A 17,994-nucleotide genomic window follows, 5' to 3' on the forward strand; every position below is an offset into this window, starting at 1 on the left:
ATACAAAAAGTTATATAGTACTTTTTCACCAAACTATTATCGCAATTAATTATCTCATATAGACAACATATAAATTTTAATGCTTTCCATATTGCTAATGCATAAATATACATTAAAAAATACAACATTTTTGTATATCACAGGGTAACATATTTACAGTATCCTAATTTCACAATTGTTTCACAATTGTTAGTAACTTGACGAAGTTACTTATGTAACAATATTTAATTGTCCTGACCATTTAATTGTTTTCCAATATTTTTCTACAAATTTTCTTTGTTTGCTGTAGTATCAATCTTATTTTACATTACTTGAAATATGTAAATAAGAGATTGATACTATGAGACGCAAAGAAAAACATTTTTAGTATCATTTTTACTTTCAATATATCGAGGTACTTATGTTTTGTATTATGTTTTGTATTATAAATTATAACAGGATCTTATTTTGGCCTATATACAATTGCACTATTTCATCTCTGTCCTTCCGCTTTATTTATACAGTTATTCCTTGGCATTTTTGTAATCGTTTTCGATTTTTTGTCTTCTTCGCATGACCCTTTGTTGCTGCTTGTGTAATTTTTTTTATCGTCTCAGTTTTTTTTTGATATCTTGACATATAATCATCTTTCGACATCTGAGATGTTTGCATCTTCGTTATCATACAAGTCGGTCACTTGTTCGGGCAAAGTCTTTCTTCTTCGCTGCATTAAAGCTTTCAAAGCTTCACTGAACTGTAATAACGTTTCAGCAATTGGCTGTTCCATATATTTTGCTGCAATTTCATCGAACTGATCATCCTCCTCTGAAGTTAATTCATCCTTGATATGCTTAAATTGCTCTAATATTTCTTTGAAACTTTCTCTAGCATCTTTTACCACAACTTGATCCTCACTTTTCATAGAATGATCCATAATATTGTCCGTTATATCAGGTAGATCACTCTCAATAAGATTTTCATGGCTCGTATCATTCATTGATGTCACTGAATCAATATTATCATATATAAAATGTTTTTCAAATTCTTTAAATTGATTTATTATATTTTTTATACTCTCTCTTACATTTATTGGTTTTGATGCTTTAATATCTTCTTTACTTTTTTTCTCTACAATTTCTCTCTCAATTACAGGTAATTCTGTATGAACACTATCCTGTGATTTTATATTCTTCTTTATTGTTACATCCACAATTTTTTCTTTATTTAAATCTTCGTTTTCCGTAATTTTCTCCAGATTAATTGGCTTAGCTATCTTGATTTTATCTGTCTTCAATATAGTGTCTTTTGCATGTTCATTTACAACTTTAATTTGATCTTGATCTGTTAAAGCTAATTTATCTGCAACAATTTGATTTTTTACTTCTTGTTTCAATGTTTTCGTCTTTTTTGGCCATTCTGCTGCTTGCTTTTGTTTGTCTTCTTGTATTTTTTCTTGAATAATTTGTTTAACCATCTTTTTAGTACCACTTTCTTGGCGCAGATTTAAATCATTTTTAGGTTTTTCTTTAACAATCTTCTCCTCTTCAATCGTTTTTGTTTTTTCGTCAAGTTTGGCATCATGGATACTAGAAACGCTTTCGAAATTTTTTTCTATTCTATCTTTTGAATTTGGTGATAATTTATTTGTATCTTCAATTTTCCATGTAGTAGTATTTTCCATAGATGTCGCATTATCATCTACCAAATTGTGAAAGTTTTCTTTTTCTTCAGTATTGTTATTCGTTTCTCTAATTTCTTTAACTTTAATATCTGACAAATTTTGTTCACCAGATTTTTCTGGCCTTCCAAATTCTTTTGATGACTCGACAATATTATGAAATTTTGGTTCTATTGTTACTTCATGTGACATGTTGAAATCTATATTTTCTACATTATCTATTTGTTTTGAAGATTTATTTACAGAAATCGGAGATTTTGGTTTGTAAGGGTCGTATTTGATATTCGGTTTCCTTTTCATAATAAATATGCTAGGTTTGGTTTTAATTCTAATAGGCGGTAATATGTTATAATTAAATGTTATATGCGAGAATCCATCGATAGAATCGATAATATCGTAAGTTTTAAGATAAGGCTTTATATTTGGAGAATATTTGCTTTTTGCTTCAATCAAGAGATGAGTAAACTGTAGCATTTCAGGATCGTCGAAAGTCAAGTTCTCTTGTTTCGAATATCTGTAACATAGTTCAATTTTTTTTTCAAAGATATCATAATAAGGTTAAAATTATTATATTGTAGGCAAGATAACTTACATCCAAGAAGCGTTGGTCTGTGTAAATCTTGATACTCCGGTTTGTGCAGTCAATACATCAATATGCACATGTATTGGCTCTAGGGAATCTCTTTCGAGTCTATGTAATCTAACAATTGCCTGACCTCCAGGATAATTAGAACCAGACACGCATAGCATATATGTGGAGAATATAGTATTTAATGCAATATGAATCAGGATTACCCCTGCTAGAATATAATTCCTCGTTGTTTTCCCTCTGTTTTCCCATCTAATTATCAACGAGAAATAGTTTCTACATTTAATTATATGCAGAATTTATAAGTTTAAATTTTAATCTATCAGTAACTATATTAGATCATTTAGATAAATTTTGATATTTTATTTTTAGAAAACTGATAAAACTGATAAGAAAATTAAATGTAATTAAAGCAGAATATATACTTACATTCTATGACAAGCAGCAGCTGCACTAATATTCAGTAGTGGAAACACATATATGATAAATCTCAGCTCCTTGTGTGGTAGAAATGATAATAATGCCACGAATATAATAGCTGGGACAGTAAATATACGAACTCTCCTGTCCCAAAACATCCCTAAAGGAACTAAAAAGTATGAAAGTGCTAGACCTCTCGGCAACGCTGAATAAAAGTACCATAAAAATGGTGATGTCTATTCATAAGTCAAGTTCATTTATTTACTGAAAATACTTGTCCAAAAACTTTTAATACTTCAAAATAGTTGAAAATAGTTAAAACAATTAAAAATATCTATTTGAAGATCTATGATATCTTGAACATTCTTATTTTATAATTATAATAATTATTTATATAATATTTATATAATTTATGTTTTGACGCAATAGATAAAAAAATAATTTCATCTGACATTCAAGATAATTATCCAAAATAATAATTTAAAGTGCTGAAGAAAGAAAAGCTTTAAAAGAAAAGCTTATTATATCTGAGAAGGATACGCCCCATTGACTGCTCTTATTAAGAATAGTGTTGAAATAAAATACTTCGCCTTCTGGCCATACTAAGCGTTTCCAGAATATTGAATCTATAGCAACAGTAAGTGCTAAGAGCGATATACCAGCTGGAACCGCGATTCTAAGCAGTCTAAAAATTATTATAAAACATTGTGTAATAAACAAAATAATTTTGGAGAGAGAACATTACGCATTACATATAAAAAATAAAATGTTCCTCTAATGATATACAATTGTAATAAATTGTAATCAAAACTGTAAAACTTAAACTTATGTCTCAATACGAATCGGGAATAGTTAATTTGATACACATAACAAGCTTACAAATTTGTGTTGTTTTGCAGAAAGTTTTTTGATGCAGAAAGATATTGCAGAAAGTGATTCTAATCACTTTAATTTGGAATTTTACAGTCATATTAGGTGTCAATGATATAATATGTAAATACCTTTGTACAGAAAGTTTCTGGCTGACTGTAGAAATTAAGAGAAACAATCCCAAGAGTATGGCGAGTTCTGTTCTGAATATTATTATTGCTGCAGTTGACGACCAGATAAATGTTACATAATTTTTCCTCATCCATCCAAATAAGGCTAGTAACACTGTAACAATTAAACAATGTTAGCAATTAAAATTTCTTTAATTAAAAAGATATTTATATAATATTTATGCAATTTGATCAATTGCAGTTTTAAAATAATGCATAAATATATCAACTCTCTAATTATAAAAAAGTTTATTTTATTACCTAAAGGCATAGCCATTATATTTGGCAGTGGACGACTGAGATAGTACATAAAATGAAACTGTGTCACAGTTATAGCAACAAACCATTTTGTAAACTGCAGCCCAAAAATTTTTTGTAAAGCGTGTCTATATAATTTGAATGTGATTATCACCAATAATCCCAATGTTGCTCTTACTGAAAGGTAACACCATTATCTTTATATTATATAAAAATATATGAAAAATTATTATATATTTTAAAATTACACTACTATTTACCCGCATATTGAACACAAAATTTATTGAGTTGTAGGTAATTAATGGCTGTCATTAATGGCGAGGCCATAAAGGATACTACGATAGGCCCCAGAAAAGAACGTGGCACCACTCCAGGAAATTCGTGATGATCATACTGTCGAGGAAAAAAAAGCAATATAATTTGCAAATATATTTCTGTAAAATATATAGGTAATTAACATGGGTATAAACACAGGTATTAACTTAGGTATAAACATAGGTATTAACAGACAATCTGAAAATTATATAGATCTGATTGTTGCCACAGGTACTACTAGTAACAACGCATATAAAAAACAAGTGACATTGGAAAATAGTCGATTTTCGTTTATTATATCGTCTTAAAAGATTCGGAGCGGCATCAGCTGATCGCGCGTTTAAAAATACACGTGTCCGGTGCTATAAATATAACGGCACGTTTTACGCTGTTCGCTCGATCGCGATCAGTTTAGCGAGACGGATACGATTTGCTCGAGTTTTCGATTCGTTCGACACAACGAACTGTCGTTTAAATATTTCAATCAAATTACCTCTGTTAGATTGGAGCCGTGATAGAGGATATCGTGTATAGCCTGCAGATTAAAACTTTCCTCGACTTTCGTGAACGGACAATATAACAGATGAATCGCCGATATTAGGATAATTAGCTGATCCATGATTGTCGAATTGCGCTTATACAAACTGTGTGTTCTCGCTCGACGAATTCGTTGACCTTATTGTCATGATAGATTTAAGGAGTCAGAACGAAGGACCTTTTTTTCAACGTGTTGTTGCGCGGTATGTACTTTGTACTTATGTATTGTGTGGCCGGGCACCAGTGTTGCCAATTTCATGTCGCGTGTGCAACCATAGAATATATAATATATAATAGAGCGCGCGTCGATGTGCGCGACGCGTTCGACTTGAATCGACTAACCAGTTTAACCTTCAAGTGGCGCTGCGTGACTGCGTTACGCGGTCACGTGGGCGGCGTTGGAATTCGCCGGCGCATGGAGTGGGGGGGAGAGGAGTGGGGGCGTAGTGGGGGGATGCGCGCCGGTGCGCCGCGCATTCCCCCACCCCGCCTCGCTTCACTCCAACCATCAAATTGGTATGTTCGCGCAATTAATTGTTCAATTTATAATTACTGTATCATCAGCTTTTTTTGTATTAATTTTTCTCTTGACAAATTCTTTATTGAGATTATATTATTGTATATATTTTTAAAACAGTTGATCTTTAAAATAGTTGATTTTTAAAATCTATTTTAAAAATATATGAGCATAAAATTGTGAGGTAATATATATGTATTTAGATATTATAATATTAATAATATACGAGATATCTCGTACGATCATGATTAGCGAAGGATTATTGTAAAAAATGCTCTTAAATTGTAACAAATTTGATATTTTATTCATTTGTAATTCAAATATGCAAAAGCGACTTATTAAAGACGCCTTTGTCACGCATGCGCAGAAAAAAGGTCTTTCTGCGTTCTGTTTGCTTTTCACACGTGTGTCGTACGGAGCAATAGGTTATTTGTAATAGTGTAATAATTGTGTTTTTAATCGCGATAATCGTGTCTTGAATAAGAAGGCACAATCCAAAAAGAAGAAGAATCTATCGCTTTACCATGCCGATCACAAATAGGATGTAAGTTGTTTGTTATCTGTATATTTTGTATTAATAATAGCATACAGAAGCATTATGTATATACATTATAATTATGAGCAATATTTCCACATAGAAAGCCAGTTACACATAAAGGCAAGAAAGCCTTATTAAAAAAAGAACCTCAATTGGTAGAAACAGCTAAAGAAACTTTATGCCTCAAAAGTAGAAATAATTCACAAACTGTTATCGATTTCATCAAGGATTTGGTAAGTGGAATAATTTATATTGATTATATATTATTTAGTGTTTTTATGAGATAATTCTCTGAAAATATTAATAAAATTTTGAGACTAATGTGAAACTGAATATATTATATTAAATAATATATTGTACTATGTGTAATATTTAATGTTATTTATATACATTTTACAGTACGATCTGAAGAAACCTAATGCACAAATGATGCAAAGGAAAAATGATATACTACCATTTGAAGATATTGTACCTGTTGAGAAATTTGCTTCAAAGTATGAAGCATCTCTTTTCATGATGGTTTCGCATAATAAGAAGCGTCCCCACAATTTCATGATAGGTCGAATGTATGAGCATACATTATTAGATATGATAGAGTTTGGTGTAGAAAACTATAAAGGATTAAAAGACTTTAAAGTTGAAAAGATTACTGTAGGAATAAAACCCTTGTTGATCTTTAATGGTGAACTCTTTGAAAATAATTACGAATTTGGAAGAATTAAAAACTTACTTATTGATATGTTCCAAAGGGAAGTTGTCGAAAAGATCAGATTGCAAGGTCTTGAACATGTCTTAAGTTTTACAGCTGTTGAAAATAAAATACTTCTGCGTAGTTACAGGTAAGATATAAAAATAAAATTGAACGAAAATGTTAATATGTTAAAGAATGCTTTTTAAAAACTTTTTACAATATTTTTAGGATACTTTTGAAGAAATCCAACACAAAAACACCTAGAATAGAACTTGAGGAAATAGGACCACGTGCTGATTTGCTATGCAGGCGTAATAAGTTTGCCTCTGAAGATTTATTCAAGCAAGCTTGCAAGAAACCTAAAGAACTCAAGGTATTTTTATAAATTACACATATTTATGTCAAACATAAATAAATATAATAAAATTAAATATTATAATCATGTTCATAGGTTAAGAAGAAGAAAAATATCTCTAAAGATACACTTGGAACGACATTTGGTCGTATACATATTGGAACACAAAATATTGATAGACTTCAAACAAGGAAGATGAAAGGTTTAAAGAAAACATTATCGGAAAAGAATGCTCAAAAGAGAAAAACTGCTGATGACAATGACAGTACAACAAAACTCAGAAAAGTTACAGATTAAACTAATTAATTACTTGATTGATAGTGGGATGTGATTGAAGAAAGTGTTAAGAATATTATTTTATAATAAACTATTATTTAATGTAATTATATAAATTATTTTACTATTTCCAACTCCAACTAGTGACACCTTGCTGATCCTATAATTGATTAATGTAGATCTTATATAGAATTTTTTATGAATACTTTTTAAATGTTATTTTTAATATATAAAACTTTTTACCTTTATTATAACTCCACAAGTAGACAAATTCGTTCGTGCATCATCGCATTCTTTTAATAAAATTGTATCTTTTGGATTTTGTTTAAGTGCTCTAGTTCTGACAGCCATTCTAAAGTTTAGAAAATTATCAATAATATCTTTCACTTGTCGATTTTCTGTCATTGACATTGTTGATCGTGAAATGCCAAGTTTTGAAAGAATATTTGAAACGTAATTTGAAACAGTAGCAATGGTGCTTACACTCTTACTGTGTGGTGTTATCTATAATTTAAATTTATTAGTTAAATAATTAGTTAAATAATTAAAGTCGAAATAATATAGTGATAAAAATTTTTGTATATAATACACACATAGATATAAATATTTTTAATATTAATTATTAATGAATTTCTTATGCAAATGACTTACATTACTTTGATGCAGCATTTTATTTCCTATCCCAACAAGATTTATGATGGCATGTATAACTTTTGGAGTGTCAAAATCATTCGCCAATGCAGAATGAACTTTATTTCTTGTGTCATGTAAAGTCTGAAAAATATCCAAAAATTATAATATTTGTCTCAACTAAATCACATAAAATTTATACATAATTATATGATTATTTATCTATAAGTAAAAAAGTAATCAAATATCTTTAAAATTGTACTTTTTATGTTTTTGTATAATGTACAGAAAATTTAGTATTAAAAACATTAATTAATCAGTCTTTATAAAGTAAAATAAAGTAAAATACTAGTTATTTACTGTAAGCAAAAGATTTTCGTCAATTTCACCAGTTTCAAATTTGCCAGCAACATAATTATCACAGTCATTTATGAAGTTATCAAATTTTTTGGTTACCAACACTGCATTTTGCATAACTTCGTCCGAGAATTCAATACCTGTAATAAGATTAGGTTCATTACATTCAAATTAAATTATTTGAAAATTGATGCTAATATTATTGCATACCATTTCGATAATGCGAAAGTAAGCAAAGCATTCTAAGATGATTTGCTGAATATTCTTCAAGATAATTCTGTATGCTTATAGTGTTTTTAAGACTTTTTGACATTTTTACATCTCCTTTCAGATTCAAATGGCCACAATGAAGCCAATGATTGACCCATTGATCGACATTGTGATAACAACAAGATTGCGCTTCTTCATTCTCGTGATGGGGAAAAACCAGATCTATTCCACCACTATGTATATCTACAGAATTTCCAAAGACTGCGCTGATGAAGATATATACTTCTATAGAGGTGAGTATTATCACATAGAGAGATATATATTTAATAAATTTCTTTACAAAAATAATTATGTAAAAGATCCTAGCAAATGTATAAATCTAAAGCTAGATAGAATTTAAAAAGTGAGTATAAAGTAATTTCCATATGAAATATTTAGAAGAAATTTTTAAAATTACCTTGCAATTGCACTGCACTCTATGTGCCAGCCTGGTCTACCATGGCCCCATGGACATTTCCAAGATGGTTCATTATCTTTCGATGCTTTCCACAAAGCAAAGTCTAATGCTGATTTTTTATCCGGATGTTTGGTTTTTGCAGCATCAGGAATAGGGTTTCTTAATTTACCATATTTGTTATATTTGTTTGTATCAAAGCAAACAGATCCTATAAAATGCACAATTTGTCTTATGTAACAATTGATGTAAAAATTGAACTAAAGGTAATTTTTCATAATTATTTATTCTAAAAAAAATAAAAATATTTAATAATAAAAATATTTCTTAAGAAATATCTTACCATCTTTTGTAACATAACCATAATCTCTGGCTATCAACTCTTTAACAAAGTGTATGATTTGTGGTATATAGTCCGTAACTCTACAGTATAAGTATGGTTCGCGAATATTTAACTTATTCATATCTGCATAAAACTCAGTCTCAAAATGTCTTGCTAAAGTCTTGAAATCTTTACCGCTTTCGATGGAACATTTGATTATTTTGTCGTCGATGTCAGTTATACCCATTACCAATAATACATCTATGTTAAAATAATCTGACAGAATTCGACGAATAATATCCGATCTTATGTAAGTTCTGTAAAGTAATAACAATTAGTTATTCCATATTATAAATAATTCAAAGTATATATATATATTAGCATATTAGCTAACGTTTGTTCAAACAAAATACAATAATCACCATTAAATGTAAATTAAATGATAAATTTTGTAATGGTAATGGAAAAGAGTATAAAAAGTTATACAAATTATAATACTATAAATTAGGGAAAAATTATTAAAACGCTTATATTGATTTTGATGATTGTAAAGTGTGTTACATTATAAAACATATATATATAATGTTGTAAGAAATAAAATCTCGTGAAATTAAATTATTAAATACTAATATCAAACTGATTCGTTCCACTATAAAGCAACAGGTTAATTAAAATAACATTATAAAAATAAAACTTTTCAAGTGACATTTCTTACGTTGCATGTCCAATATGCGCTGAATCGTAGACCGTAGGCCCGCACATGTACCATTTCAAAACATTTTCCGTTTTTAATATCAACGGAACTTTGCATTTCGTTATCGGATTATATATAGACAGTGCGGTTTGGTATCCAATTGGCTTTATCCATTCCGGTCTGCCTTGACATTTCGCCTCAGTATTTACAAAGCGTTTGCTTACTCGTATTAATCTGCGCGTTACGTTCATTCTATTTAAGATTCTCTTTTCACAATTGCTTGATAATTACCGCCCTTAAACATATATGTAAATAATTCCTTGCAATTTCTCGATTGTCTTAACCTATAAATGTCACGCGGCATCAGCGTTCCCAGGTCCCGAGAGGGCGCTTATCGTATGCGTGGCGCCAAATTATCGTATTTGAACTAAAATTATCGTATATTTAAAAATATTAATAAAATAATCATTTATATATTATTTCTTATATTAGAGATAATCGCAAATAAGTTCGTTATCAATATTAGACGCTGGAAAAAAATCTTTATTCTTAAAAATTTTAATTTATTTATATTTTATTTATTCTTTAAATTCATACACATACATATATGTGTGTGTGTGAATATGAAATGTTTGCTATTTCGGAAATAACTTCCGCCGCGCGAAAAAAGTTGAATTCAACTTTCGATTGGCCACCACGTGGCTTCTTGCCGCGCAGCAAGCTTTACCGCGTCCTGTGTACAGGAGCCATATGTCAATTTGTGTTGTCAGCTGAAAAATTCTATAATTTTCTCAAATTATCGTAAATTTACGTACGATACCAAAGTGCTATTGTACATCGTACAATGGTTAAAATTATTGTACATATACGATAATTATCGTACGGATCCTAAAGGTGCCTTTTCATGCTGACGCTCGACGCTCATTTTTAGCGTCAAAAGACGTCACGTGACCAAAAATAAAGATACCAATTCGTCAATTTTGGTCACGTGACGTCTTTTGACGCTAAAAATGAGCGTCGAGCGTCAGCATGAAAAGGCACCTTAACACTGCGCGGCATCATCGAACAGTCGATAAGTCGATAGTCGATCACGTGACAGCGAACAGTCGATAGTCCATCACGTGACAGCCAACAGTCGATCACGTGACTAAGTAGTGGGGAAGGACTGGAGATAAATTTGAATTTATTCGCGAACGTAACGTGTGTCTGTATACATGTTCACTTCGAAACGATATAAAGTGCAACTTGGATATATATCGTCAAAGGAGACATCGAGTTGGACTGCTCGTGCTATAATTTCGCAATGCTGTTCGAAATAAGAGTACAAGGTACAAAGATATATATTTCATAAAACGATAGAACGCAACAAAATTTTATGTAAAAAAACTGGGTTAGAGTGTACGTGTTTTATTACTTGAGATACGTAAATGTATATGATAAAATAGCAGCGATCTATAATCATCGCTTTTATAATCTTGACAATTTTGAATTAATATCTCAATCTGTAAAAGTCATGCATTTTCACTTATTTTTAGATATATGAACGAAATAAAATCAATTACATGTGGTCATTGCTATGTTTCATTTAGCGAAAATCGTAACGGTTGCGAAGATTATTTATATCTTTGTTTAACTTTCGGAGGAACAACAAGAATAGAAAAGCATTGCTACGATCGCTAGCTAAAGTAAGAAATCGCGATAAATTCCAATCTATTCGCAAACTCGTATGCATCTCTATAGGCGCATCTTCCATTTAACGTTCGCAACGCTCGCGAAATCGTTTCATCCTTGTTCACCTGAAGTTGTTCGCCTTGTTCGCTCTGAACGAAGACAGATAACACTCGCGAGCGTTGCGAATGTTAAGTGGAACGCACCTTATGTGTGATTTCAAGTGACAAAGTGCTAGTTAATATATATCGTCGTGGAAAGAAACGCAATTTATAATATAATATAAAAAAGATTGCTTGCACATTACAATTGGCAATGTTGTTCAAAAGCAGAATACAAAGGTATGCTGTGTTCAAATCGATAAAATTAATTAATTTAAACAAAAAAAAAAAAAAAGAGTTAGGAGTTAGGTTAGATATATTATGTATTATTATTTCTAAATGTAATACAAAAACAATTTTACTCACAAATAAAAATGTACAGCGTACTCTTTCAGTATCGTAAATATTTTTATTGGATGCAGAATTGTATCTCTATAATGCGCATTCTATAAAAAAAAAAAAAAAAAAAAAAAAAATAATAATAAAACTGCAATAATGATTTAGTTATTGGCATAGGCAAAATCGTTATTTATTGAAATTTATTGAGCACAATTAGTTCTCCTTATATTTTACACAAGTAAATCTATATTAAAAGTTATTTTTGAAATTATGCTTATATATATTGTGTGTCTTAAGTTATTCTTTACACAAACATGTAACACGTGTAACACACGTATATATATACATTCGTATATTGTTTGTGTGCGCACGTGTATATGTGTCCGTGTAATGTACGTTTTTTTTATATTTAAATTAATTCTTCTTTAATACCCACGACGCATACTAACAATACATATCAAAGTTTTATGTTACACTGGCAATATAATAATTATAGTTATCTGACAAAATACGGAATCTCTGATTTTGGCGCCCAACTACCGCCACTGTCTTTTATTCCCTTTTTTATACTCTTATTTCTTTATTATTATTTATTATCCATAACTCGCGTATGCGCGAATCATGAATTTTCCTCGCTATATTATTAACTTACAAAGTATTGTAAAATTTAGATTAGAAATAGAGCTCCGACTTGTCGAGTCATTCGAACATGTTTGATCGTTGATTTTATCGAAAGGACAATAATCTCATCGTTTCAAGTGAATCAGAGAGCTCGCACACATCAGAACGTTGATATTCGATATTCCTATTCATTAAAAATGCCGATAGTTTTTCGACATTTATTCTACAAGATTTCCTTTTATATGCTTTAATACATGCAGATGGCTCTTTTGTAGTATAACTTAAAAATAGATAGCTCTTATATATTTAATGCTAATATACATTGCGAGAAAAAAATCATCAAAATAAATACATAATTATAAAAAAATATTTCTATATTCTACATACATACATATATACTTGTATTTTTTCAATAATTGTGATGCAAGTAAATTAACTTATGATTGTAAATTGGTGGTAAATTCTTTGTTGCCGCATTCTGTTGAATGTGAGATCTCTGATTCCCTTAACATCTACATCATATAATTTGAGACATTGAGCGAATACAGCGGAGTCTGTGTTAATCGATAGTGCGTTATATTATTTACTATTTCGGAAGAAGTGATTCAAAGACAAATGATTAAAGTTTATATGCGAACAGAGTATTTCCCAGTACGATTACAAAAAGTCATGTAACAATTGTATAAAAATTGCTTATAAATTAGTATATTGTTGTTCGAATTTGTACAGCAGTGAGAAACAGAAAGGTCGCGGTGTCATTTACAAATGTTTAAGGGATACGATTGAAAAGAGATTTTCTATACATTTCTGCAACATTATTTTTTTATGTTGCATTGCTCGGCACTCTTTTCCTTATAGAGGTAAATATTAATTTGCGACATTCGCATTTTAAACTCGCGAACATTGCCGAGTGTCGTCCTCAATACAAGAAAAGATACGAGTAGTTAACGCGCGAACACCGTTCTTTATTACAATCGACATCGATTTTTAACCACGTTTCGTCCTCGATAAAACGAATCGTGATCGTTACACTATACAACAACAATATCGAATTCGTTCGAACAACAGCTGCTCTCGCGCAGCGATTTTATGAGTTAACCAGAATGAGAGCGATGTAAAATTATTTTTACTTACTTTGCTATTAAACTAAATAAAGAAGAAAGAAAAGGAGTAATTTCTTATTTTTTCTTAATTTTTCTCTTACATCACTCCCATTGTTATAAACTCATACGTCAGAGACGGGCGCGCGATTACTTACATTATATAAATCAATATATTTCCTTGAATTTACCATATGAATTATTTAGAGCGATCTAATGAATAGATAGATTACTTATTATGCTACCGTTAAACATGTTTTAACATCAGCTACAAAGCCTATATTTTTATAAACTCTTAATTGATATCAATAAAACAGATTACACGCGAGAAAATTTTTACGTTTTCTTTTTAGAACACAATATTTTTATTTTCTCCCATAAGTAGTAACGAGGCATTGAAATGGGAACATTTGAATATTTTTATTGCTCTTGTACGCGTATATCAAGAAACTTGTTAGAAAAAATTTTTATATTTATTAAATGAGTCAAATATAGCGACACATTTATCAAATATTATTTTTTTTCTAAGAAGCTGCTTCTATTCGTAAATACGAAAGATATCTTATAATTTAAAATATATTTCATTCAATAAGGCAGGATAAAAAATAATTTTTCCAAAATCGCTAAATTTCAACCAAATATATAGTTTTAACATACACGATATAAAAAAATCTTGAACAGAAAATCAATTGTATATACATATTTTTAGAGTATAGTTAATTGATTTTCGATCAATCGAGCAAACACAACTCGAAACAAGCCCGTCTCTGTTATATGGCACCTATATATACGCGTTACAAATCCTGCATCTCTACACCACTCAGTCTTCGCTCTAGGATCGCACGTGACAAAGTTTCCGCGAGAATTCTTTATGATTATCATCATGACAGACATGACATCACTGTAACTTTTCGTTTTACTTCTCAGGATATTTTCATTCCGGATGAGACTGAAGCTCGCAAGGATTACGTCGATGATCGGTCGTGATCCTCGGAATTGCGCTATCTCGCTTCATCCGCCTCTCTTCTTCGATTTCTATTCTGCTCTACTCTGGTAAGTCGTCTCACGAATAAAACTATGCTAAGTGGTACTACACAAGTAGCGGGTAACTATAAAACCAAAGTGAAAAAGAAGGCATTCTTCCCGTTACCGCGATGTTAAAGCTCATCGCACATCGCTTCTCGCTTGAGCATATGTAACAATAAAAATAGACGGATTAAAAATGTGTCGAAGGGAATTCACGATTCTTTAATTCTTGATTTTAATATTTTGTGAGAATAAAAATTAACAGGTAAATTAAATGTAATAAAATATGAAAAGGAATTATTGTAAAGACACTCTCTAACGTGTCCGATACACTACAGTAATTTATAATATCTCACAATTCCAATTCTCTTTTAGTTTATATTTTTTATAATACGTATTATATATAGTATATACGTAATTAATGATATAACATATCGAAATCTTCGACACGTTCGTTTATTTAATGATAACGTATTGTTTGCTTCAAAAATCACAATTCACAAATTTTAAGGCAATAATTTTTTGAAATTATACAACGCAGTTCTCGATGTTCTCAAAAATAAAATAAGTTTATATTTTTTCAGTAATATACTAAAATGATGATCGAGATCTCTAGAATTCTAGTGACATGTTTTTCATACGTTTCATTAAAAATAAAGTTACTCTCTGCTTGAAAATTAATATTAAGCGAAATTTAGAAAATGCTGGAAAATGCGATCGGATCAATAATCGCGCTACTAACTTTATTCTACCAATCACACTAAATCGTTGCGTTCGCGATCCACCGACGTTGTTTGATTTACACACAGAGGCGGGCGAAATGCTATATTTCAATTTTTAACTCTTAATTACAAGTTAAAATCAACTCAAGTAGTCGGATAGTAATAAGTATTCTCTTGAAGCGTTGCTTATATATTGACGTTATTAATATCTTAATTTAAGAAGAAGAGCATCATGTATTTATATATGTATATACATATACATATAAGTTAAAGATGAGTTCAGGAAAACTCACAGTTTTTGAGAATTATCTTTTTATATATAATTATTGCGAATTCTCTCCGATAATATTGTTTCAACAACCGAATTTTTGACTATATGACGCTCCGTTTCCGGATAAAAAGAAAGTGCATTCGCCCAGCCTTGAATTTTACGGACGGCTGAAAAACAGTTCAATCCTTCCCGACTCCAATCAACCAACTATCACAAATCATTCAGAAAGCGCATATAATCTATACGTATAATATATATACTCCGCGCGATTTTATTAATTACTTTCATTGTCGAACGAATCCTCTATTCATATAACACTCGTAGTAAAGATCTAACAATTTCTATCAGTGGGGTAAAGGAGAGAAAGGGGAGAGGGGAAATCGCGGCGCCTTCTTCGAAGTTACTCCTCACTTAACATGTACGTGGATCGATGTGTGTGTACACTTTTTATTTATTTATTTATTTTTCTTTCCGAGGGGAATATATTGAGAGACGTTTAGGAGTGAAATGGAATCGTGAATTACGATGTAGCTTACTGGAATCATGTCGTTGGCGCGTTCGAGCAGGGTGGCGTGTTGGTACGCCAGATCGAGTTGCCCGAATGACTGATCGTAGTGATCTAGAAAAGATATAGAATCGCAATGAAATTTTGCTTATCTTCTTATTTAGCAAGTAATATTATTATTATACAAACAAAACAAAATTGTGTTTTTTTTTCCTATTATATACATATAATTCTAACTTTATGAATCCATCGGAATTTCCGGTGTACTAATTTCAATGATATGTACATGTGATCACATTATTATATTACATTGTGATTGTTATTTGATTATTATCAATCTGAGTATTTAATTACAAACTGAGTTTAAATCATTTATACATATATATATATATATATATATATATATATATATATATATATATAGAGAGAGAGAGAGAGAGAGAGAGAGAGAGAGAGAGAGAGAGAGAGAGAGAGAGAGAAATATAATGACAATGAGTTTAGATTACTTGAAAAGAGAATTCAAGTAGAAACTTTTCCAAATAGTTAGCCATCATTTTGAAAGATCTTATAACGTAGAACTCGATAAATGTAGGATGATAAAACTCATCAAGGCTCGTCAATGTTTTGACAAAATGATTCGTCTGCCCTATTACCTTATTGTCGTGTCCGATCAATGGCGTTTCCGCCGTAGTTTCGTCGCAAGAACGATTCATGTACGGGTGTGGCGGTGGCACGTAAATCGGTTTAGAATGACTGGCGACTTGCGCGTAAATCGTCGGCTCCTGGATCGGCTGTCTGCGCGTCAAAGTCGACATGGGCAGCAGCTGGGGCCGTTGGATGCCGGAGATTTGCACGGGCTGGTAGCAATTCGGAGGTATTCGCCGGTTTCCCCTTAGCGTTAATTCGGCATACGTTAGCTCGGTTCCCTGCTGAGAAATGTATATATCTGTTCGATATATCTAAATACAAGTTTCTCAATTAAATGTAGACTATGTCGAGTTGGTTTTCTACTTTTAGTAAGATCATCTCTTGTATGTTTTTTTTAAAGGCAAGCACAGACGCTTTCTCTTATGCATAATTATAAATTAATTGTATAATTAATAATTATTTAGATATTAATTTTGTAATGACAGAAATTACAAACTAATTTCTCTATAAGCTTACGTTGTTTGCCACCGGGAAGGTTTTCGTATCCGAACGTGATTGCTGTAGTACGTATCGTGGTGATGTCCCTTTACATAATTCCGCATATGAATTTTCTGCAATAGAATAAGATAGAGATTACATCCGATATGAATAGAAACTGCAAGATAAATTAAATTTATAAAATTACAAATTTCTTGTTCTAAAAAACATCTTGGCCTAAGAACTGTTATTTTGGCATATTGACATGCATTGAATTAAAAGTTATTAAAGCACATATTTCATTAATTATCTACGTATATTATATATATATATATATATATATATATATATATATACGTATATATTGCTGAAAAATAGGAAAATTGAGACAGATACTTAATTTTCTTACATTATGAGTATCACCAATGAAATCGATTTGTTTCTTTAATATAATTCTATTAAAATATATGAATAACATATGAAATTAAATTTTGAAAAATTATTAATTATTGAGTTTCTCAAAAGAGAGCAATCTTTAATTACGATTGAATTATGAAGAATGTGAATGAATTTATCTCTTCTCAATATTTGGCTTATATTTTTGTCAGATTTAAATAGAGAATCCATCCTCTCAAAACTTTATAGTAATCTTGTTG

At 30.5% G+C, this 17,994-nt stretch overlaps 4 protein-coding genes across 13 annotated transcripts in view; 1 reads left to right on the forward strand and 3 right to left on the reverse strand.

The window, feature by feature from the left end:
* Window positions 1-137: 137 nt before the first annotated feature.
* On the reverse strand, window positions 138-5,128 carry Alg12 (Alg12 alpha-1,6-mannosyltransferase). 2 transcript variants are annotated; one of them, XM_083037652.1, is made up of 9 exons: window positions 4,773-5,128; window positions 4,225-4,357; window positions 3,968-4,141; window positions 3,668-3,821; window positions 3,207-3,351; window positions 2,676-2,902; window positions 2,250-2,498; window positions 1,064-2,171; window positions 849-984 (listed from the first exon to the last, which is right to left on the reverse strand). In XM_083037652.1, exons 1-9 carry the CDS (start codon window positions 4,896-4,898, stop codon window positions 982-984), a joined length of 2,319 nt encoding a protein of 772 aa, XP_082893778.1. In that variant the 5' UTR covers window positions 4,899-5,128; the 3' UTR covers window positions 849-981. The 2 variants fall into 2 exon arrangements, with proteins under 2 accessions (XP_082893777.1, XP_082893778.1); XM_083037651.1 differs by having other exon boundaries at window positions 138-2,171; window positions 4,773-5,125.
* Window positions 5,129-5,704: 576 nt separating this feature from the next.
* Non3 (Ribosome production factor 2-like protein Non3) lies at window positions 5,705-7,214 on the forward strand. Its single transcript, XM_083037659.1, has 5 exons — window positions 5,705-5,877; window positions 5,972-6,104; window positions 6,271-6,710; window positions 6,791-6,935; window positions 7,014-7,214. Exons 1-5 carry the CDS (start codon window positions 5,858-5,860, stop codon window positions 7,212-7,214), a joined length of 939 nt encoding a protein of 312 aa, XP_082893785.1. The 5' UTR covers window positions 5,705-5,857.
* A 3-nt stretch (window positions 7,215-7,217) lies between these two features.
* On the reverse strand, window positions 7,218-10,243 carry Cysrs-m (cysteine--tRNA ligase-like protein, mitochondrial). Of its 2 annotated transcripts, none has more exons than XM_083037658.1 (8): window positions 9,882-10,147; window positions 9,188-9,483; window positions 8,848-9,055; window positions 8,391-8,656; window positions 8,184-8,320; window positions 7,845-7,967; window positions 7,437-7,697; window positions 7,218-7,353 (listed from the first exon to the last, which is right to left on the reverse strand). In XM_083037658.1, the coding sequence occupies exons 1-8, from the start codon at window positions 10,109-10,111 to the stop codon at window positions 7,318-7,320; spliced, it is 1,557 nt and encodes a 518-aa protein (XP_082893784.1). In that variant the 5' UTR covers window positions 10,112-10,147; the 3' UTR covers window positions 7,218-7,317. The 2 variants fall into 2 exon arrangements, with proteins under 2 accessions (XP_082893784.1, XP_082893783.1); XM_083037657.1 differs by having other exon boundaries at window positions 7,319-7,545; window positions 7,677-7,697; window positions 9,882-10,243.
* Window positions 10,244-12,126: 1,883 nt separating this feature from the next.
* Window positions 12,127-17,994, reverse strand: part of LOC145935854 (protein turtle homolog B) — a 245,720-nt gene continuing 239,852 nt past the window's right edge. For 5 of the 8 annotated variants that reach the window (XM_083037523.1, XM_083037527.1, XM_083037522.1 and 2 more), the window contains 3 exons: window positions 17,378-17,472; window positions 16,867-17,142; window positions 12,127-16,327 (listed from right to left, as the gene is read on the reverse strand). In XM_083037523.1, coding sequence (XP_082893649.1) covers window positions 16,250-16,327; window positions 16,867-17,142; window positions 17,378-17,472 — 449 coding nt within the window. In that variant the 3' untranslated portion in view covers window positions 12,127-16,249. The remainder of the gene's footprint in view (window positions 16,328-16,866; window positions 17,143-17,377; window positions 17,473-17,994) is intronic. The other 3 variants (XM_083037526.1, XM_083037525.1, XM_083037530.1) reach the window with 2 other exon arrangements.

The sequence above is a fragment of the Prenolepis imparis genome, unplaced genomic scaffold (genome assembly GCF_030444845.1).
Source record: "Prenolepis imparis isolate NDT839.2.m4 unplaced genomic scaffold, iyPreImpa1.0 SCAF_5, whole genome shotgun sequence".
Classification (NCBI taxonomy): Eukaryota; Metazoa; Arthropoda; class Insecta; order Hymenoptera; family Formicidae; genus Prenolepis; species Prenolepis imparis.